The 24,300-nt window shown below is 48.2% G+C and overlaps 1 protein-coding gene across 1 annotated transcript in view; it reads left to right on the plus strand.

Annotated features, from left to right (window-relative positions):
* Positions 1 to 10,209: 10,209 nt before the first annotated feature.
* The window catches only part of LOC140427373 (kazal-type serine protease inhibitor domain-containing protein 1-like), an 87,427-nt gene continuing 73,336 nt past the window's right edge, over positions 10,210 to 24,300 (plus strand). The window contains exon 1 of the mRNA XM_072512920.1: positions 10,210 to 10,985. Coding sequence (XP_072369021.1) covers positions 10,523 to 10,985 — 463 coding nt within the window. The 5' untranslated portion in view covers positions 10,210 to 10,522. The remainder of the gene's footprint in view (positions 10,986 to 24,300) is intronic.

Below are 24,300 nucleotides of genomic sequence, written 5' to 3' on the forward strand. Positions count from 1 at the left end.
TCTTACGTGTTCACAGAAAGCTCTCTTACGTGTTCACAGAAAGCTCTCTTACGTGTTCACAGAAAGCTCTCTTACATGTTCACAGAAAGCTCTCTTCCATGTTCACAGAAAGCTCTCTTACGTGTTCACAGAAAGCTCTCTCACATGTTCACAGAAAGCTCTCTTACGTGTTCACAGAAAGCTCTCTTACATGTTCACAGAAAGCTCTCTTACATGTTCACAGAAAGCTCTCTTACATGTTCACAGAAAGCTCTCTTACATGTTCACAGAAAGCTCTCTTACGTGTTCACAGAAAGCTCTCTTACGTGTTCACAGAAAGCTCTCTTACATGTTCACAGAAAGCTCTCTCACATGTTCACAGAAAGCTCTCTTACGTGTTCACAGAAAGCGCTTACATGTTCACAGAAAGCTCTCTTACATGTTCACAGAAAGCTCTCTTACGTGTTCACAGAAAGCTCTCTTACATGTTCACAGAAAGCTCTCTTACATGTTCACAGAAAGCTCTCTTACGTGTTCACAGAAAGCTCTCTTACATGTTCACAGAAAGCTCTCTTACGTGTTCACAGAAAGCTCTCTTACGTGTTCACAGAAAGCTCTCTTACGTGTTCACAGAAAGCTCTCTTACGTGTTCACAGAAAGCTCTCTTACATGTTCACAGAAAGCTCTCTTACATGTTCACAGAAAGCTCTCTTACATGTTCACAGAGAGCTCTCTCACATGTTCACAGAAAGCTCTCTTACGTGTTCACAGAAAGCTCTCTTACATGTTCACAGAAAGCTCTCTTACATGTTCACAGAAAGCTCTCTTACATGTTCACAGAGAGCTCTCTCACATGTTCACAGAAAGCTCTCTCACATGTTCACAGAAAGCTCTCTCACATGTTCACAGAAAGCTCTCTTACATGTTCACAGAAAGCTCTCTTACGTGTTCACAGAAAGCTCTCTCACATGTTCACAGAAAGCTCTCTTACATGTTCACAGAAAGCTCTCTCACATGTTCACAGAAAGCTCTCTTACGTGTTCACAGAAAGCTCTCTTACGTGTTCACAGAAAGCTCTCTTACGTGTTCACAGAAAGCTCTCTCACATGTTCACAGAAAGCTCTCTTACGTGTTCACAGAAAGCTCTTACATGTTCACAGAGAGCTCTCTCACATGTTCACAGAGAGCTCTCTCACATGTTCACAGAAAGCTCTCTTACATGTTCACAGAAAGCTCTCTCACATGTTCACAGAAAGCTCTCTTACGTGTTCACAGAAAGCTCTCTTACGTGTTCACAGAAAGCTCTCTTACATGTTCACAGAAAGCTCTCTTACGTGTTCACAGAAAGCTCTCTTACGTGTTCACAGAAAGCTCTCTCACATGTTCACAGAAAGCTCTCTTACGTGTTCACAGAAAGCTCTTACATGTTCACAGAAAGCTCTCTCACATGTTCACAGAAAGCTCTCTTACGTGTTCACAGAAAGCTCTCTCACATGTTCACAGAAAGCTCTCTCACATGTTCACAGAAAGCTCTCTTACGTGTTCACAGAAAGCTCTCTTACGTGTTCACAGAAAGCTCTCTCACATGTTCACAGAAAGCTCTCTTACGTGTTCACAGAAAGCTCTCTCACATGTTCACAGAAAGCTCTCTTACGTGTTCACAGAAAGCTCTTACATGTTCACAGAGAGCTCTCTTACATGTTCACAGAAAGCTCTCTCACATGTTCACAGAAAGCTCTCTTACGTGTTCACAGAAAGCTCTCTCACATGTTCACAGAAAGCTCTCTTACGTGTTCACAGAAAGCTCTTACATGTTCACAGAAAGCTCTCTCACATGTTCACAGAAAGCTCTCTCACATGTTCACAGAAAGCTCTCTTACGTGTTCACAGAAAGCTCTCTCACATGTTCACAGAAAGCTCTCTTACGTGTTCACAGAAAGCTCTCTCACATGTTCACAGAAAGCTCTCTTACGTGTTCACAGAAAGCTCTCTTACGTGTTCACAGAAAGCTCTCTTACATGTTCACAGAAAGCTCTTACGTGTTCACAGAAAGCTCTCTCACATGTTCACAGAAAGCTCCCTTACATGTTCACAGAAAGCTCTCTCACATGTTCACAGAAAGCTCTCTTACGTGTTCACAGAAAGCTCTCTTACATGTTCACAGAAAGCTCTCTTACATGTTCACAGAAAGCTCTCTTACATGTTCACAGAGAGCTCTCTCACATGTTCACAGAAAGCTCTCTTACGTGTTCACAGAAAGCTCTCTTACATGTTCACAGAAAGCTCTCTTACATGTTCACAGAAAGCTCTCTTACGTGTTCACAGAAAGCTCTCTTACATGTTCACAGAAAGCTCTCTTACGTGTTCACAGAAAGCTCTCTTACGTGTTCACAGAAAGCTCTCTTACGTGTTCACAGAAAGCTCTCTTACATGTTCACAGAAAGCTCTCTTACATGTTCACAGAGAGCTCTCTCACATGTTCACAGAAAGCTCTCTTACGTGTTCACAGAAAGCTCTCTTACGTGTTCACAGAAAGCTCTCTTACATGTTCACAGAAAGCTCTCTTACATGTTCACAGAGAGCTCTCTCACATGTTCACAGAAAGCTCTCTCACATGTTCACAGAAAGCTCTCTCACATGTTCACAGAAAGCTCTCTTACATGTTCACAGAAAGCTCTCTTACGTGTTCACAGAAAGCTCTCTCACATGTTCACAGAAAGCTCTCTTACATGTTCACAGAAAGCTCTCTCACATGTTCACAGAAAGCTCTCTTACGTGTTCACAGAAAGCTCTCTTACGTGTTCACAGAAAGCTCTCTTACGTGTTCACAGAAAGCTCTCTCACATGTTCACAGAAAGCTCTCTTACGTGTTCACAGAAAGCTCTTACATGTTCACAGAGAGCTCTCTCACATGTTCACAGAGAGCTCTCTCACATGTTCACAGAAAGCTCTCTTACATGTTCACAGAAAGCTCTCTCACATGTTCACAGAAAGCTCTCTTACGTGTTCACAGAAAGCTCTCTTACGTGTTCACAGAAAGCTCTCTTACATGTTCACAGAAAGCTCTCTTACGTGTTCACAGAAAGCTCTCTTACGTGTTCACAGAAAGCTCTCTCACATGTTCACAGAAAGCTCTCTTACGTGTTCACAGAAAGCTCTTACATGTTCACAGAAAGCTCTCTCACATGTTCACAGAAAGCTCTCTTACGTGTTCACAGAAAGCTCTCTCACATGTTCACAGAAAGCTCTCTCACATGTTCACAGAAAGCTCTCTTACGTGTTCACAGAAAGCTCTCTTACGTGTTCACAGAAAGCTCTCTCACATGTTCACAGAAAGCTCTCTTACGTGTTCACAGAAAGCTCTCTCACATGTTCACAGAAAGCTCTCTTACGTGTTCACAGAAAGCTCTTACATGTTCACAGAGAGCTCTCTTACATGTTCACAGAAAGCTCTCTCACATGTTCACAGAAAGCTCTCTTACGTGTTCACAGAAAGCTCTCTCACATGTTCACAGAAAGCTCTCTTACGTGTTCACAGAAAGCTCTTACATGTTCACAGAAAGCTCTCTCACATGTTCACAGAAAGCTCTCTCACATGTTCACAGAAAGCTCTCTTACGTGTTCACAGAAAGCTCTCTCACATGTTCACAGAAAGCTCTCTTACGTGTTCACAGAAAGCTCTCTCACATGTTCACAGAAAGCTCTCTTACGTGTTCACAGAAAGCTCTCTTACGTGTTCACAGAAAGCTCTCTTACATGTTCACAGAAAGCTCTTACGTGTTCACAGAAAGCTCTCTCACATGTTCACAGAAAGCTCCCTTACATGTTCACAGAAAGCTCTCTCACATGTTCACAGAAAGCTCTCTTACGTGTTCACAGAAAGCTCTCTTACATGTTCACAGAAAGCTCTCTTACATGTTCACAGAAAGCTCTCTTACATGTTCACAGAGAGCTCTCTCACATGTTCACAGAAAGCTCTCTTACATGTTCACAGAAAGCTCTCTTACGTGTTCACAGAAAGCTCTCTTACGTGTTCACAGAAAGCTCTCTTACGTGTTCACAGAAAGCTCTCTTACGTGTTCACAGAAAGCTCTCTTACGTGTTCACAGAAAGCTCTCTTACATGTTCACAGAAAGCTCTCTTACGTGTTCACAGAAAGCTCTCTTACATGTTCACAGAAAGCTCTCTTACGTGTTCACAGAAAGCTCTCTTACGTGTTCACAGAAAGCTCTCTTACGTGTTCACAGAAAGCTCTCTTACGTGTTCACAGAAAGCTCTCTTACATGTTCACAGAAAGCTCTCTTACATGTTCACAGAAAGCGCTCTTACATGTTCACAGAAAGCTCTCTTACATGTTCACAGAGAGCTCTCTCACATGTTCACAGAAAGCTCTCTTACATGTTCACAGAAAGCTCTTACATGTTCACAGAACGCTCTCTTACATGTTCACAGAAAGCTCTCTTACGTGTTCACAGAAAGCTCCCTCACATGTTCACAGAAAGCTCTCTCACATGTTCACAGAAAGCTCTCTTACGTGTTCACAGAAATCTCTCTCACATGTTCACAGAAAGCTCTCTTACGTGTTCACAGAAAGCTCTCTTACATGTTCACAGAAAGCTCTCTTACATGTTTACAGAAAGCTCTCTTACATGTTCACAGAAAGCTCTCTCACATGTTCACAGAAAGCTCTCTTACGTGTTCACAGAAAGCTCTCTCACATGTTCACAGAAAGCTCTCTTACGTGTTCACAGAAAGCTCTCTTACGTGTTCACAGAAAGCTCTCTTACATGTTCACAGAAAGCTCTCTTACATGTTCACAGAAAGCTCTTACATGTTCACAGAAAGCTCTCTCACATGTTCACAGAAAGCTCTCTTACATGTTCACAGAGAGCTCTCTCACATGTTCACAGAAAGCTCTCTTACATGTTCACAGAAAGCTCTTACATGTTCACAGAAAGCTCTCTTACATGTTCACAGAAAGCTCCCTTACATGTTCACAGAAAGCTCTCTTACATGTTCACAGAAAGCTCTTACATGTTCACAGAAAGCTCTCTTACATGTTCACAGAAAGCTCCCTTACATGTTCACAGAAAGCTCTCTTACATGTTCACAGAAAGCTCTTACATGTTCACAGAAAGCTCTCTTACATGTTCACAGAAAGCTCTCTTACATGTTCACAGAAAGCTCTCTTACGTGTTCACAGAAAGCTCTCTCACATGTTCACAGAAAGCTCTCTTACATGTTCACAGAAAGCTCTCTTACATGTTCACAGAAAGCTCTCTTACATGTTCACAGAAAGCTCTTACATGTTCACAGAAAGCTCTCTTACATGTTCACAGAAAGCTCTCTTACGTGTTCACAGAAAGCTCTCTCACATGTTCACAGAAAGCTCTCTTACGTGTTCACAGAAAGCTCTCTCACATGTTCACAGAAAGCTCTCTCACATGTTCACAGAAAGCTCTCTTACGTGTTCACAGAAAGCTCTCTCACATGTTCACAGAAAGCTCTCTTACGTGTTCACAGAAAGCTCTCTTACGTGTTCACAGAAAGCTCTCTTACATGTTCACAGAAAGCTCTCTTACATGTTCACAGAAAGCTCTCTTACATGTTCACAGAAAGCTCTCTTACATGTTCACAGAAAGCTCTCTTACGTGTTCACAGAAAGCTCTCTCACATGTTCACAGAAAGCTCTCTTACGTGTTCACAGAAAGCTCTTACATGTTCACAGAAAGCTCTCTTACATGTTCACAGAAAGCTCTTACATGTTCACAGAGAGCTCTCTCACATGTTCACAGAAAGCTCTCTTACGTGTTCACAGAGAGCTCTCTCACATGTTCACAGAAAGCTCTCTCACATGTTCACAGAAAGCTCTCTTACGTGTTCACAGAAAGCTCTCTTACGTGTTCACAGAAAGCTCTCTTACATGTTCACAGAAAGCTCTCTTACGTGTTCACAGAGAGCTCTCTCACATGTTCACAGAAAGCTCTCTCACATGTTCACAGAAAGCTCTCTTACATGTTCACAGAAAGCTCTCTCACATGTTCACAGAAAGCTCTCTTACGTGTTCACAGAAAGCTCTCTCACATGTTCACAGAAAGCTCTCTTACGTGTTCACAGAAAGCTCTCTTACGTGTTCACAGAAAGCTCTCTTACGTGTTCACAGAAAGCTCTCTTACGTGTTCACAGAAAGCTCTCTTACATGTTCACAGAAAGCTCTCTTACGTGTTCACAGAAAGCTCTCTTACGTGTTCACAGAAAGCTCTCTTACATGTTCACAGAAAGCTCTCTCACATGTTCACAGAAAGCTCTCTTACGTGTTCACAGAAAGCTCTCTCACATGTTCACAGAAAGCTCTCTTACATGTTCACAGAAAGCTCTCTTACATGTTCACAGAAAGCTCTCTTACGTGTTCACAGAAAGCTCTCTTACGTGTTCACAGAAAGCTCTCTTACATGTTCACAGAAAGCTCTCTTACATGTTCACAGAAAGCTCTCTTACGCTAAGGCAGCAGGTTGAGTTTGAAACCATGAGATTCAATTGAAAATATTTAATTAAGTTGACTTATTCATTCAGGCAAATAATGCAGACAATCAGCCAGTTCAAACATGTGGAGCATTTGCCTCACAGGATTATGCTCAAATTACTTAAAGCTACTGCTTGCAGAGGTTTTGTTTTGCCAAAACGTTAGTCTTCTTATGACTTTTGTGACCTTTGGCCCTTGCAGGTCATTATTACTGCTGATCATGTTATGTGTGGAACAACCCACCAATGCTTCATCAACAGGAGCCCTGGAATCCAGTAGAACAGTCATTATATCAAATCTTGCTTCAATCAAATGGGGAGCCAAGTGTAGGGATTGTGTTTCCTGCTGGGATAAGCAAATTCCTGATCTGAGTTGATCATTGCCAAGTCACAATTTGCTGTTCACTCATGGAGTGTCTGCACAGCCAGTCCGTGCAAGCCTGGTTATTGGAATGGTTGTTAGGATCCTTCTCCCGAGCAGTTCTGCGTAGTCAGCCTGCTGTCGGCTCAGCTGGATTTGTGCCACATCGAGATTGAAGAGTTATCGGCACTCGGTGATTGTCAAAGGTGGGTTTTTTAAATCTTTTCTCTTTTCCCAATCCCCCCCTTTCCTAATGGAAGTGTGTTCATGACCACTGGTCAGGACTGAACTATGTCCACCTCTGAGTTATCGCGAGCCGATCCTGCAACAGCCAGCAATTCCATAGAGCTGTGCTCTGGTCACATTGCATTCACACAAGAGTGTGGAGACACACTATTGTTTCTCATGAGGCATTTCAGATGGGCCTCCATCTTTCTGTCACTTTGACAGATTAATTTAATGTGGCAACGACAGGATACAACATGGTGGGGTGGGGGGGTGGGGGGGGAGGTGGTGCTGGGAGGAGTGGAGAGGTGATGGGGGTGGGGTTGGGGGAGGGGGAGATGTGCAGTGGGTGATAGGGATGATGTGATTGGGGAGGATGTGACTGGGGAGGGGTGATGGGTAGGGGGTGATGGGTAAGGGATATGGGAGGGGGTGATGGGGAGGATGTGATTGCAGAGGGAATGATTGCACGGGGTGATTGGGAGGGGGTGATGGGGGGGTGATTGGGAGTGTCTGATGGGGAGGATGTGAGACAGGAGGGGGTGATGGGTAGGGAGTGATTAGGAGTGTGTGATTGGGGAGGGTATGTTTGGGGACAAGGTGATGATTGGAGGAGGTGATGGATGGTGGTTTTTGGAGATTCTGAGTTAAGTGGCAAGGCAGATCTCAGAACCAAAGTTCTGATTCTATTCACCCTCTCCCTCCACTCCCACACTCACTCACTCCCTTGCTCCTTTGCTCTCCTGCCACCTCCCATCCTGACAATAGAACAGTTTGGAGCTCAGTGTGTGAGGTATTGAACAGCCACACTGTGATCAGGAGTTGAAGATCCTGGTGGGTTTACTGCTCTCAAACCTCTGGGCCACTGACGGCAGTTCATATGCAATTTTTCTGGAACTTTTCCTCTCACTGTCCTGATGGGAATTATGATCCCTGTGATGCAAAACATTGCAAGAAACTTACTTGGCAGTTAGTTAGACCTCCTCATGGATCTCAACTGCACTGCCTTTGAAAGGCTTGTACAATAAAGTCAATTATTCTGTTTGAAGATTATAATTAAAGGACCGCAGGAGGTGGAATTAGGTGGGACTATGGGTTCAACACAATCACCCTTCAGCTTCAGGACATGGCCTTGAGTCAGGATGGACATTGTGGGGTGGGTGTGTGTGGTGGAGGCATCTTCATTCCCAAATGGGCTGAATCCTTGGCTGGAAAGATCCCATAATTCAGGAGTCCTGGAAAATGGAAAATTCCACACCGGTTTGTCTGGTGCATTCCAAGACTGGGTCGCCAGTTGACCTGGAAGTGCATGATGCTGTCACCTCGCATCCAGGGTAAAAGGTTTTACACCCCTTTAGACTTTAGCGAGGACATGACTTACAAAAATAAAAGGTTTTAAACTATGGGGGGGGGGGGGGGGTAGGGTAGGGTACATATTGTTTAGATTGAGAAAAGACTGGCAAGCGAAGTTGCACTTGGCGTCACAGTGAGGTAATCGATTATGCCACATGTATCAAATCAAGTATCAGTGACCCTTTGTTAAAAACAAATTTAGAGTACCCAATTATATATATTTTTCCAATTAAGAGGCAATTTAGCGTGGCCAATCCACCTAACCTGTACATCTTTGGGTTGTGGGGGTGAAACCCACGCAGACATGGGGAGAATGTGCAAACCCCACACGGACAGTGACCCAGGGCTGCGATTCGAACCTGGGTCCTCAGCGCCGCAGACCCGGTGCTACCCACTGCACCACATGCTGCCCTATCAGTGACCCTTTTAAAGGTCACCAGGTAAGGGGAGGCGGTGGTATTGTCACTGGACTAGTAAACCAGAGACCCAGAGTAATGCTCTGGGGACCCAGGTTCGAAACCCGCCACTGCAGATGGTGAAATTTGAATTCAATAAAAATCTGGAATTAAAAACTCTGGTGATGACCATGAAACCATTGTCAATTGTCGTAAAACCCCACCTGGTTCACTAATGTCCTTTAGGGAAGGAAATTTGTCATCCTTTTCTGGGGCCAAATTCTCCCCCAACGGCGGGATGTCCGCCGACTGGCACCAAAGACGACGCCAATCAGACGGGCATCGCGCCGGCCCAAAGGTGCGGAATGCTCCGCATCTTTGGCGGCCTAGCCCCAACATTGAGGGGCTAGGCCCACGCCGGAGGGATTTCCGCCCCGCCAGCTGGCGGAAATGGCGTTTGTTGCCCCGCCAGCTGGCGCGGAAATGCGGCGCATGCGCGGGAGCGTCAGCGGCCGCTGTCAGTTTCCTGCGCATGCGCAGTGGGGAGAGTCTCTTCCGCCTCCGCCATGGTGGAGGCCGTAGCGGAGGCGGAAGGGAAAGAGTGCCTCCACGGCACAGGCCCGCCCGCGGATCGGTGGGCCCCGATCGCGGGCCAGGCCACCGTGGGGGCACCCCCCGGGGTCAGATCGCCCCGTGCCCCCCCCCCCAGGACCCCGGAGCCCGCCCACGCCGCCTGGTCCCGCCGGTAAATACCAGGTTTGATTTACGTCGGCGGGACAGGCAATTCCTGGGCGGGACTTCGGCCCATCTGGGCCGGAGAATCCAGCGGGGGGTCCCGACAACCGGCGTGGCCCGATTCCCGCCCCCACCCGATCTCCGGTACTGGAGACTTCGGCGGGGGCGGGATTCACGGCGGCCAACGGCCATTCTCCGACCCGGCGGGGGGTCGGAGAATGACGCCCCTGGTCTGGCCTACATGTGACTCCAGACCCACAGTAATGTGGTTGATTCTTAACTGCCCCTCATGGGTAATTGGGGTGGGCAATAAATGCTGGCCCAGCCTGTGATGCTCACGTCCCATGAACAAATAAAAATATATATATAAATAAATAAATAATTTCCATGGTTGACAAATCAGGACTGGACAAGGGATCTCTTTTCTTTATAAAATTCAAGGTAATTCTAGGTTTTTATAACATCAAGTTCCATCTGGCTGCTCTGTCTTTCCTGTGACCGGGTATGAGTGTTTGTGTGTGTGAGTACGGGAGGGGTTTGGCAGGCACACAGAACTCTGTAACTGACAAAAGCTAAAAAGGGGAAAGTTCTGATACACGTAGACAGACTCTCCACCGTGCTCAGTGCCCAGCTCCTCACAGCCTGTCTCTGCCGAGTAGCAGAGCTTTGTGCCAACTCCCCTCAGGAAATCAAAGGCAAAGCTGTCATTGTTGCGTCAGAATGCCCTCGGAGGTTGTGTTAAAGCTGTACTGAGAGTTCTTGTTTTCATCAATTTGATCACATTCTTCCAATGTAACTGGGCCAGTGATTATTTAGACTACTTGGACTTTGGTTTCAATCACTTGTTTTATTTATATTTTAACCACTTCATCTTTTTTTAAAGAATGAAAATATCTGGAGCTTGGCTCTTTGGATTCATTGGATCTTGACTCCCTCATATTCCAGCCTGGAAATGAATTCCGTGATCGCTGCTGCAGTGATGTTCCTTTTGGTGCAAGTAACACAGGCTCTTCCCAGCCTTTACCACAGGGGCTGGCTGCGGCTCCTGCAGGAAGGAGATGGCTGTGGGGTGTGCCAGCCTGAGCTGTGCCCCGAGATATCAGGGTGCCTGGCGGGGACAGTGCTGGACGCTTGTGACTGTTGCCCTGAGTGCGGCAATGCCGAGGGTCAAACCTGCGACCTCGACAACACCAGCCACTTCTACGGAAGGTGTGGAGAGGACCTGAATTGTCTGCTGGACATCAATGCTGCCTTCCTTGGGGAGATCCCGGAACCCCAATGTACATGCCGATCCCAGGAAAGTATGTGCGGATCCAATGGAAAGACCTACAACAACATCTGTAGGTTCAAAGAAGTATTTCACAGCAACAGAGAAAGCAATCTCAGCATTACACACAGGGGGCCCTGTGAAACAGGTAACCATTTGATAGTTTCAGTGCCTGTATTATTTGCTGTGCTTTTACACAGGGAGTTCTTCAGGACTGTTTACAACAAATGCATTGAGTTCTCACACAACAGACCTGCCACGCGTTGAAATTGGCATCCTCTGTGGGATTAAATTAGATATGACTGTACATAGTGTCAATGTACCATTCATGCTGAACATAAATGATCAGCATCTATAAAAGTACATCAGTACCTTACATACTGCAGAGACACATGTTTAAGCTGAGGCAATTGACATATGTTCATGGCCATTGCAATACGGAGTAAAAAGAGCATACAAAAGAGGGGGTGACACTTTACACAATATTAACACTCACCAGGTGTAAGAGAGAGAGCACTAGAGAGCACTGGGAACACAGCTCACTGGGTGTATTAGACAGCACTGGAATGACGGAGGTTGAGGCGCAATCTGATAGAAGTTTACAAAATTATGAGGGGCATGGACAGAGTGGATAGTCAGACGCTTTTCTCCAGGGTGGAAAAGCCAATTACTGGTGGGCATAGGTTTAAGGTGCGAGGGGCAAAGTATGGAGGAGATTTGCGAGGGAAGCTTTTTACAAAGTGTGGTGAGTGCCGGGGGAGGTGGTGGAATCAGGTACGATAGCGACGTTTAACTGGTGTCTTGACAAATACCTGAACAGGTGGGAGTTGGGGGATATGGACCCTGGAAGTGCAGAAGTGTTTTAGTTTAGACAGGCATCACGATCGGCGCAGGCTTGGAGGGCCAAAAGGCCTGTTCCTGTGCTGTACTGTTCTTTGTTCTCTTTGTTCACTGGGCATTATAACTTAATGGGTGTTACAGCTCACTGGGTGTAATATTCAGCACTGGGTATTACAGCTCACTGGAAGGAATATCGAGTACTGGGTATTACAGCTCACTGGGTGTAATCACGATCAATGATTGTTCAAACTGGATTCAGATGGGGGCTGGAAACCTGAGCCAAGCTCAGATGGGAGTGAAGCAGAACTGTTAAAGGAAGTAAAAATCTTGCTAGATTAGAAGGCAGATTAAGTGAAGGCAGGCATCTGGCAGGATTAGTGTGGAATAATATTAAGAAGACAAATTAAGTGCATTCTATCTGAATGCATGCAGCATTCACAATAAAGTAGATGATTTGAAAGCACAAATAGAAGTAAATATTTATGATCTGACATGGTTACAGTGTGACCAGGACTGGGAACTGAATATTCAGGAATATTTGGCATTCTGGAAGGATAGACGGAGGGGCAAAGGAGAAGGGTTGGCAAAGGAGAAGGGTTAGCACTGTTAAGAAGGGATGAGGTCAGTACAATAGTGAGGGTCGATCTTAGATTGAAGGATCAAGATGTTGAATCAGTTTGGGTCCAATTAAGAATCAGGAAGGGGCAGCAAGCATTAGTTGGACTTCTTTATAGGTCATCAAACTGTAGTAGTAATGAAGGGCCCAGTATAAATCAGGGAATTAGAGCTGCATGTGACATGGGAAATGCAGTAATAATGGGCTACTTGAATTTACATATGAAAAGGGTAAATTTAACTATCACTAATGTTGAATGAATTCCTGGAGTTTATATAAGATGGGTTTCTGGAGCAGCACATTAGAAAATGACCAGTGATCAGGTTATTTTAGATTTAGTATTATTTTATTTTGTTTTTAAAATAAATTTAGAGTACCCAATTATTAATTTTTTCCAATTAAGGGGCAATTTAACGTGGCCAATCCACCTAACCTGCACATTTTTGGGTTGTGGGGGTGAATCCCACGCAGACACGGGGAGAATATGCAAGCTCCACACGAACGGTGACCCAGGGCGGGATTCGAACCCGGGTTCTCAGCGCCGTAGTCCCAGTGCTAACCACTGCACCACATGCTGTCCCCAGATTTAGTATTATATAATGAGAAAAAACTAATGAATAACCTTGCTGCCAAGGAGCCTTTAGGAAATAGTAACCATAATATAATAGAGTTTAACATTAAGTTTGAAAGTGTTGTATATTCAGCATCGCCAACAGTGCGGGTTCAAATTCTATTCCAGTTGAGGTTGTCCATGAAGGCCCTGCCTTCTCAACCTTGCCCCTCGCCTGAGCTGTGGTGACCTTCAGGTTAAATCACCACCAGTCAGCTCTCTCTCAAAATGGGAGAGCAGCCTATGGTCCTCAGGAACTATGATGACTTTCATTTCATTTCTTATCGTTGAAACAATGTCACTTTAAGAGTTTGCCAAAGTGATATATTGATGAAGTCATTGGCAGTTTGGGTGGGATAACAGTCAGATTAGTCGAGCAGCCTGTAGTGAAAACACTTTTCCAATAAAGCTCTTGTTTGTACCTTCGTGGTCTGTGAGCCGATCCTTTAAAAATACCAAAAAGAAACTGGCGATGAGGTGGTTGATCCGCACTGCAAACACACAAAAAAGAACTGCAGAAATTCAGTGGATTAAGTAAAATCCTCAATCCACTCTCCAGCCATTCAACAAAGGGCTGAGGAAGATAAAAACATCAAAGCTGGTACCAATTGATGTCAGCAACCATCAAACAAACCAAAATTTAAACAAAGGTTTTGGTGAAAACAGAATCAAAGAAGCTTGTCATGCACTCTGCCTGGAAAGTTCTGGAACAGTGTTCCCTCTATTCTGAGTAGCAAGTAAAGTAACAAATACCCTGCAACAATTAATTGAAAGCTAGGGGAGTTTTGCAACACCTCTTGCAAAACTCAGAAAGGAACAGGCTAAGCTCAGGGATACCTTGTTTGAAAGGAAAGAAAAAGAAGTGAGGTAGTGCTAAAGACTTTGTGGCATATTTGTGCTTACACAAGCCTTCCCATAGTAATATGGCAGGTGTTTTGGGAACCATAGGACTGTATGATAAACGCACTGAGTGCTGGAGCTCATACACCACTGAAAGATTCAAATATTTTGTGCAAAGAACAAAGAACAAAGAACAAAGAAATGTACAGCACAGGAACAGGCCCTTCGGCCCTCCAAGCCCATGCCGACCATGCTGCCCGTCTAAACTACAATCTTCTACACTTCCTGGGTCCGTATCCCTCTATTCCCATCCTATTCATGTATTTGTCAAGATGCCCCTTAAATGTCACTATCGTCCCTGCTTCCACCACCTCCTCCGGTAGCGAGTTCCAGGCGCCCACTACCCTCTGCGTAAAAAACTTGCCTCGTACATCTACTCTAAACCTTGCCCCTCTCACCTTAAACCTATGCCCCCTAGTAATTGACCCCTCTACCCTGGGGAAAAGCCTCTGACTATCCACAGATGCAGATGAACATAGTAGTCCCAACCTTCCTAAGCATGATGGGAGTGAATATTTTCACCCTCCGGCGAAGTCTGATGCAACCAGAGAAACCAGACTCAAAAACCTATTGTGAAATTGTGGAGACATTTTTCACCGGAACCCTTGGTCATCACCAAGCGATTCAGGTTCCACGAACATAACCAGCCAGAACGCAAATGAATCACACAGTTCGTAGCTACCTTGAAGAAATTAGCTGAATACTGTGAATTTGGCGATGACTTGAATGACACTATTAGAGACAGACTTGTGTGTGGGTTAAGAAGCAAAGCTATCCAGAAAAGGCTACTAACACTCCAACTGAGACCTTAAGAAGGCTTTAGAAGCCGCGATCTCTATGGAACTAGCAGCTGAGAAAGCACAACAATTAAGCTGGAGCACTAAGATCTATGAAATGTCAGCTAGGACCTAAACACAGACACAGTTTCAAAATTGCTATCAATGTGCAAAACCTGTGCACACAGTAACTGATTGCTGGACTAAAGATGCTAAATCCAAGAATTAGGGTAGTAAGGGGCACATCGAACATGCGTGTTGGAGAAATAAAGAGCAAGTTTCAAACAAGAATTATAAAAGGCAAGTGCAGGGTCGGATTAGGACAAGTCAGCATGGATTTAGTAAGGGGAGGTCGTGCCTGACAAACCTGTTAGAGTTCTTTGAAGAGATAACAAATAGGTTAGACCAAGGAGAGCCAATGGATGTTATCTATCTTGACTTCCAAAAGTCCTTTGATAAGGTGCCTCATGGGAGACTGCTGAGTAAAATAAGGGCCCATGATATTCGAGGCAAGGTACTAATATGGATTGACGATTGGCTGTCAGGCAGAAGGCAGAGAGTTGGGATAAAAGGTTCTTTTTCGGAATGGCAACCGGTGACGAGTGGTGTCCTGCAGGGTTCAGTGTTGGGGCCACAGCTGTTCTCTTTATATATTAACGATCTAGATGATGGGACTGGGGGCATTCTGGCTAAGTTTGCCGATGATACAAAGATAGGTGGAGGGGCAGGTAGTATGGAGGAGGTGGGGAGGCTGCAGAAAGATTTAGACAGTTTAGGAGAGTGGTCCAAGAAATGGCTGATGAAATTCAACGTGGGCAAGTGCGAGGTCTTGCATTTTGGAAAAAAGAATAGAGGCATGGACTATTTTCTAAACGGTGACAAAATTCATAATGCTGAAGTGCAAAGGGAGTCCTAGTCCAGGATTCTCTAAAGGTAAACTTGCAGGTTGAGTCCGTAATTAAGAAAGCAAATGCAATGTTGTCATTTATCTCAAGAGGCTTGGAATATAAAAGCAGGGATGTACTTCTGAAGCTTTATAAAGCACTAGTTAGGCCCCATTTAGAATACTGTGAGCAATTATGGGCCCCACACCTCAGGAAGGACATACTGGCACTGGAGCGGGTCCAGCGGAGATTCACATGGATGATCCCAGGAATGGTAGGCCTAACATACGATGAACGTCTGAGGATCCTGGGATTATATTCATTGGAGTTTAGGAGTTGAGGGGAGATCTAATAGAAACTTACAAGATAATGAATGGCTTAGACAGGGTGGACGTAGGGAAGTTGTTTCCATTAGCAGGGGAGACTAGGACCCGGGGGCACAGCCTTAGAATAAAAGGGAGTCACTTTAGAACAGAGATGAGGAGAAATTTCTTCAGCCAGAGAGTGGTGGGTCTGTGGAATTCATTGCCACAGAGGGCGGTGGAGGCCGGGACGTTGAGTGTCTTTAAGACAGAAGTTGATAAATTCTTGATTTCTCGAGGAATTAAGGGCTATGGAGAGAGAGCGGGTAAATGGAGTTGAAATCAGCCATGATTGACTGGTGGAGTGGACTCGATGGGCCGAATGGCCTTACTTCCGCTCCTATGTCTTATGGTCTTATGGTCTACATCAAGTGAAAACTTGAAGCGAGAAGGAACCAGGGCACAACAAACCGATGCTGGGTCAGTCCTTTACTGGATGGACAATCAGTGAAAATGGAGGTTGACATCGGCGAAGCCATTTTGTTGGTCCCAGAAACTGATTACCAAGATAAACCACAACGTATTGCCTTGAAACCTTCAAACGCTCAAAACCTACACCAGAAAAGTGGATCTGTTGAGGGGCTGTATCAATGTAATGTTCAGCTAAACGGGCAAACAGCAGACTTGTCCCTGGACATCGTTAAAGGTAACTATCCAGCCCTAATGGGGATAACCTGGCTGGGGAGAATCCAGCTAAACTGGCCATGTATCAGAGTCAGAAGATTTTAAAGATACATGCCATTGGGAAACCCGTGGGCGTGGGTATGCTGCTAGAGGACTGGAGGATGCCGCCGACGGAGGATTCTGCAGTGCATGTTTTCAAGAAGGAGTTAAATACAGCTCTTTGGGGGAAAGGGATCACAGGTTATTTATTTATTTATAAATTTAAAGTGCCCAATTCTTTTTATTTTCAATTAAGGGGCAATTTAGCATGGTCAATCCACCTAACCTCCTCCTGCTACCGGTTTTTATATTTCTATGTGAAGAAAAGCGTTTGCATCAAGATCCTTGAATAAAGCAGAAATTAATTATGCACAGACAGAGAAGGAAGCACGAGGCATAATTTTTGGAACCAAACCTTTTTACCAATGCTTATATGGAAGTAAATTTACATTACTAATGGATCATCGACCACTGACAAAGATACTTGGGCCACACATTGATATTCCATCTCTAGCAGTGAGCCGATTGCAGAGATGGGCTTTGCCCATTGTACCTGTACAATAAAATATAATTGATCAAATCTGGGCGGCATGGTAGCACAGTGGTTAGCACTGTTCCTTCACAGGGCCAGGGTCCCAGGTTTGATTCCCGGCTTGGGTCACTGTCTGTGCACGTTCTCCCCGTTCTCCCCGTGTCTGCGTGAGTTTCCTCCAGGTGCTCTGGTTTCCTCCTACAATTCCCAAAAGACGTGCTGTTCAGTAATTTGGACATTCTGAATTCTCCCCCTGTGTACCAGAACAGACGCCAGAATGTGGCGACTCGGGGATTTTCACAGTAACTTCACTGCAGTGTTAATGTAAGCCGACTAGTGACAATAAAGATTATTATTATCAATCTTCATGGGGCCGCTGACAAACTCTATAGATAACCTTTACCGAATGAGTCATCAATGAATAGTTCAAGTGGTAATATCTTCTATTTCTAAGAAGTTGATAGCGCTCCTGTAACCACAGGACAAGTTAAGAAGTATCCCAGAAATAATCCACTGCTGCCAGAAGTTATGGACATGGTACTTCGTGGCAAGACTGGGAGTAAACCCAGAGTTGAAGCCATATGTTCCTCGAAGACTCAAACTATCCGTACAGGCTGGTTGTCTCCTCTGGGGAATGAGGGTCGTCATTCCGCCATTGTTAAGGAAATGTGTCCTCAACCAATTTCATGAAGGTCATTGTGGAATAGTCTGGATGGAGGAGAGAGCCAGAAGCTATTTTGGTAAGTTCAGAACCGACCTACCTCCTAGCTATTACACCCATGGGGATGGCCAGAAGGGCCATGGCAAAGAGATCATATAGATTATACTGGACCATTCGAAGGACGCATGTTTTTCATTGTGGTCGACATGCAGTCAAAATGGCCTGAAGTCATCATTACGAAGACTATGTGCTCAGGGAGAACAATAGAAAGACTGGGTGAGACTTTTGCAAGATTTGGTTACCCTGAACAACTTGTTAGAGACAATGGGCCACAGTTCATTTCACAAGAATTCACAAATGATCTGAAAGAGAACAGAATCCAACACATGCAATCTCCCCCTTATCATCCTGCCACAAATGGGCTGGCTGAAAGGTTTGTTTAGGCAATGAAGCAAAATGACTAAGCCAATTCCTGATCACATACTGGAATACAACACACTCAACAACCATTGCTCATGGTAAAACGTCAGTTATGCACTGAATTTGAATTTCTGAAGCTGCCTATGACAAAAGAAATTGTTGAGAGGAAACAGAAAAGTGAGGTTGTGTGACGTGGGGACAGAACGCTGTGTTTTTCATAAAGGTCAAGAAGTATTGACAAGAAACCACACTACAGTGAGAAGTGGATACTTGCCATTGTCTTAGCACAGACAGGAACGGTCTCCTCCACCATTCAAACTCGGGATGATGTTGTGCGGAGAAGACACACTGACCAACCTTTAGCAGCTAGAACAAGTTTGCTGGAGACATAGTCAACCGAGAGTCCACAACAAACTGCCAAGCAAAGACCTGTACATACCTGAGAACCTGACAATATCTGAAACAACTGTGGAAGACAGTGTGGTAGTATGTATTGGGGGTCATGTGGGACTGGAAGCCCTAATGTCATTGGCTGACAGATCCCGGGTCCTGGTTGGCCGTTGACCTCATACTCCGCCCTGAAGGCGAAGTATAAGAAGCCGGTGCCTTCCCCCGCAGGCCAGTTTACTATCGGGCTGCTGGGGAACAGACACGCTTAATAAAGCCTCATCGACTTCACTCTGTTTGTCTCACGGAGTCTTTGTGCGCCACAATTTATTAAGCGTGCCTAAAAAGGACTATGGAGCTCAGGATCATTCCAGAATGCCTGAGGATCAGCCCCCACGCAGTGAATGCAGCAGCAGCCTTCAAACACTGGCAGACTTGCTTCGAGGCCTACATCACATCGACCACAGGCCGAGTCTCAGATGAACAAAAACTGCAGGTCCTGCACTCGAGGGTGAGCACGGAGATTTTCACCCTCATTGAAGACACCCGCGATTTCCAGACGGCGTTCGCAGCACTGAGAAGTCTCTACGTTCGCCCAGTTAACCAAATCTACGCTCGCTACCAGCTCGCGACGAGACGGCAAGCTCCCGGAGAATCGATGGACGAGTTCTACGCCGCGCTGCTGATTTTGGGACGAGCCTGCAGCTGCCCGTCGGTGAACGCAAACGAACACACGGACATGTTAATGCGCGATGCTTTTGTTGCAGGTATACAATCCTCCCAAATCCGCCAAAGACTTCTAGAAAAAGAGTCACTAGGACTCTCAGAGGCACGGGCCCTGGCAGCCTCGCTGGACGTAGCCGCGCGTAATACCCGCGCCTACGGCCCCGACCGCGCGGCAGGCCATTGGGCCCCGTACGTGCCCGCCGCGGCAAACCCCCTACCCCCCCCCCCGCTGTTATTTCTGCGGCCAGGCGAAGCACCCCCGACAACGCTGTCCGGCCCGCGCAGCCATCTGCAAAAGCTGCGGGAAAAAGGGCCACTATGCGGTGGTGTGCCGATCCCGCGTGGTCGCCGCCGTCCCGGGAGAACAGGGAGCCCTACAGGCAGTCTATGCCTCCCAACCCCCCCAGCACGCCATGTGCGACCCCCAGGTGCCGCCATTTTGGGTCCCGACCACCGCGGCCCCGGGAGAACTGGGAGCCCTGCACGCCGCCTACGCTCCCCAACCCCCCTCCCCGCAGCCCACGTATGACCCGCCGCCGGCGCTCCCGATTTGGGTGCCGGCCAACACTCTCCACGGGGAGGAAGGGGTTTTCCGTATCCCGAACGCCACCCTCACCCCCCTCCCGCGCCCCACGCCTGACCCGCCGACCTGGGCCCTCGCCCCCGTCCCGCGCCCCACGCCTGACCCGCCGACCTGGGCCCTCGCCCCCGTCCCGCGCCCCACGCCTGACCCGCCGGAGCCGCCGACCTGGGCCCTCGCCCCCGTCCCGCGCCCCACGCCTGACCCGCCGGAGCCGCTGACCTGGGCCCTCGCCCCCGTCCCGCGCCCCACGCCTGACCCGCCAACGCCGCCGATCTGGTCCCTCACCCCCGTCCCGCGCCCCACGCCTGACCCGCCGGCAATACAACTCACCTGGACCCCGATCTCCGTCCCCGGCGAGGGACCTCCTCACTGTCCCAGCGCTCGCACTACTGACCTGCCGGTCCCCAGCGAGGGAGCTCCGCGCGGTCCTAGCGCCCGCGGCCCTGGCGCTCGCACCAAAGGAACTCCGCGCGGTCCTAACGCCCGCGGCCCGGGAACTCCGCGCGGTCCTAGCGCCCGCGGCCCGGGAACTCCGCGCGGTCCTAGCGCCCCCCAGACCCCCCAGCACTCAATGTGCGACCCGCAGACGCCGCCATTTTGGGTCCCGACCACCACGAGGGGAGGAGGGGCCCCGCCATCTTGGACCGCCCCCGACCTGTACGACGCATGGGGGCGGCCATTTTGTCCACCCCCGACGCCATCTTGTGACCCCTCATCTACGGGCGAGGTATGGGGGCGGCCATTTTATCCATCCCCGACGTCCTCTTGGACGGCAACAACGGACCCCACCCCACTACTACAACCACGGCTCGCTTCGGTTACGCTCGATCAGGCTCGGCCCCGGACTCTCCAGACGACGACGACAACGGTCCTAATTAACGGCCACGAGACGCCATGCCTAGTCGACTCCGGGAGCACGGAAAGTTTTATACATCCCGACACGGTAAGACGCTGTTCCTTAACTACCTACCCCAGCGCACAAAAGATTTGCCTAGCCGCAGGATCCCACTCCGTACAGATCCAGGGATTCTGCATAGTTACCCTAACGGTACAGGGGAGGGAATTCAAAAACTACAAACTTAACGTCCTTCCCCAACTCTGTGCCCCCACCTTGCTGGGCTTAGATTTTCAATGTAACCTACAGAGCCTTACGTTTAAATTCGGCGGCCCCATACCCCCACTCACTATCTGCGGCCTCGCTACCCTCAAGGTGCAACCCCCGTCCTTGTTTGCGAACCTCACCCCGGATTGCAAACCCGTCGCCACTAGGAGCAGACGGTACAGCGCCCAGGACCGGACCTTCATTCGCTCCGAAGTCCAGCGGCTACTGAAGGAGGGCATAATCCAGGCCAGCAATAGTCCCTGGAGAGCGCAGGTGGTAGTAGTGAAGACAGGGGAGAAACAAAGGATGGTCATTGACTATAGCCAGACCATCAACAGGTACACACAACTAGACGCGTACCCTCTCCCCCGCATATCCGACATGGTCAATCGGATTGCCCAGTATAAAGTCTTCTCCACCGTGGACCTCAAGTCCGCCTACCATCAGCTCCCCATCCGCCCAAGTGACCGCAAGTACACAGCCTTCGAGGCAGACGGGCGATTATACCACTTCCTAAGGGTCCCTTTTGGCGTCACAAACGGCGTCTCGGTCTTCCAACGGGAAATGGACCGAATGGTTGATCAACATGGGTTACGGGCCACGTTCCCGTACCTCGACAATGTAACCATCTGCGGCCACGATCAGCAGGACCACGACGCCAACCTCCAAAAATTCCTCCAGACTGCCAAAGCCTTGAACCTCACGTACAATGAGGACAAGTGCGTTTTTAGCACCGATCGGCTAGCCATTCTGGGCTACATAGTGCGCAATGGGATAATAGGCCCCGACCCCGAACGTATGCGCGCACTCATGGAATTTCCCCTCCCGCACTGCCCAAAAGCCCTGAAACGCTGCCTGGGGTTCTTTTCATACTACGCCCAGTGGGTCCCCCAGTACGCAGACAAGGCCCGCCCCCTAATACAGACCACGACTTTCCCGCTGTCGACAGGGGCTTGCCAGGCTTTCAGCCGCATCAAAGCGGACATCGCAAAGGCCACGATGCGCGCCATCGACGAGTCCCTCCCCTTCCAGGTCGAGAGCGACGCCTCTGACGTAGCTCTCGCGGCTACCCTTAACCAAGTGGGCAGACCCGTGGCCTTTTTCTCCCGAACCCTCCACGCCTCAGAAATCCGCCACTCCTCAGTGGAAAAGGAAGCCCAAGCCATAGTGGAGGCTGTGCGACATTGGAGGCATTACCTGGCCGGCAGGAGATTCACTCTCCTCACTGACCAACGGTCGGTTGCCTTCATGTTCGATAATGCACAGCGGGGCAAGATCAAGAACGACAAGATCTTGCGGTGGAGGATCGAACTCTCCACCTTCAACTATGAGATCTTGTACCGGCCCGGAAAGCTGAACGAGCCGTCTGATGCCCTATCCTGCGGGACATGTGCCAACGCACAAATTGACCGCCTCCAAGCCCTCCACGAGGACCTCTGCCACCCGGGGGTCACTCGGTTTTACCACTTCATCAAGTCCCGCAATCTCCCCTACTCCTTAGAGGAGGTCCGTACAATCACAAGAGACTGCCACATCTGCGCAGAATGCAAACCGCATTTTTTCAGGCCAGATGGAGCGCACCTGATTAAGGCTTCCCGTCCCTTTGAACGCCTCAGTCTCGATTTCAAAGGGCCCCTCCCCTCCACCGACCGCAACGCGTATTTCCTTAATGTAGTGGACGAATACTCCCGCTTCCCTTTTGCCATTCCCTGCTCCGACATGACCGCGGCCACAGTCATTAAAGCCCTGAACAGCATATTCACACTGTTCGGTTACCCCGCATACGTCCACAGCGACAGGGGGTCCTCTTTCATGAGTGACGAGCTGCGCCAGTTCCTGCTCAGCAAGGGTATAGCTTCAAGCAGGACAACCAGCTACAACCCCCGGGGGAACGGGCAAGTAGAAAGGGAGAACGGCACGGTCTGGAAGGCCGTCCTACTGGCCCTGCGGTCCAGGGACCTCCCAGTTTCACGGTGGCAGGAGGTCCTCCCGGACGCTCTCCATTCCATCCGGTCGTTATTATGTACGAGCACTAATCAAACGCCGCACGAGCGTCTCCTTGTCTTCCCTAGGAGGTCCTCCTCTGGAACGTCGCTGCCGACCTGGCTGGCGGCCCCAGGACCCATCCTGCTCCGAAAGCACGTGCGGGCACATAAGGCGGACCCGTTGGTCGAAAGGGTTCACCTCCTCCACGCGAACCCCCAGTACGCCTACGTGGAGTACCCCGACGGCCGACAGGACACGGTCTCCCTGCGGGATCTGGCGCCCGCCGGCACCACGCACACCCCCCCGGCACCATCAACCCAACCGCCCCCCTTCCTGCCACCGCCGCACCCCGCGACCGCCCCCTTCCCAGGAGGATCAGTCCCCCTCCCCTTTGCACCGACAGCTGAAACCGTGCGGCTCCCGGAGGCGACAACGCTGGTACAAGCACTACCACCACCGCCGGGGCCGAGGCGATCGACACGGACGACCAGACCGCCCGACCGACTCGTGGCGTCGATGTAAAACAAAGATGGACTGTCCAATGAACATTTTGTTTTCCTATATCCTCTGTAAATAGTTGTAACAGGACGATACTGTCCAATACGGTCCTACCATGTAACTGTTCTCTCCTCCCAGGACCAGTACTGTAAACCCTTACCACCATACGAAGCATCACCCCGCCGGGTTCATTTTTGACAAGGGGTGAATGTGGTAGTATGTATTGGGGGTCATGTGGGACTGGAAGCCCTAATGTCATTGGCTGACAGATCCCGGGTCCTGGTTGGCCGTTGACCTCATACTCCGCCCTGAAGGCGAAGTATAAGAAGCCGGTGCCTTCCCCCGCATGCCAGTTTACTATCGGGCTGCTGGGGAACAGACACGCTTAATAAAGCCTCATCGACTTCACTCTGTTTGTCTCACGGAGTCTTTGTGCGCCACAGACAGTACCCCAGTTGGGGACATTTCAACACCGAGTCAACCTCCAAATCCTACGTCCACTCCGGTTGAGGCAACTACGGGTGACCAAAAGCATCAGAGGTTACAGTCAACATGATGAAGCAGATGCCTGAGGTTCACTGACAACCAGGAAACGACATCCTCCGAAGCACCAAACTTATTCACTGTTGTGTTTGTTTACTGTTCATATTGTAAATTTTGATTGTTAATGTTATATTGTGTTTCATTGCAGGAAACTCTGATGTAAAGTGGGAGGAAAGTGTTGTGTATTCATGTTTGTTCCCAGTTGGAACATTTTAAGAGTTTGATCTTGTGATGTATTGATGGTGTCATTGGCAGTTTAGGCAGGCCAGCAGTCAGTATCGTCTTGCAACCTGTAGGGAAACCACCTTGCCAAAAAAAACTGAGTTTATCTGTATATTCATGCTCTTTAAAATACCACAGCAAGTGATATTGTT

The sequence above is a fragment of the Scyliorhinus torazame genome, chromosome 7 (genome assembly GCF_047496885.1).
Source record: "Scyliorhinus torazame isolate Kashiwa2021f chromosome 7, sScyTor2.1, whole genome shotgun sequence".
In the NCBI taxonomy this organism is placed as follows: Eukaryota; Metazoa; Chordata; class Chondrichthyes; order Carcharhiniformes; family Scyliorhinidae; genus Scyliorhinus; species Scyliorhinus torazame.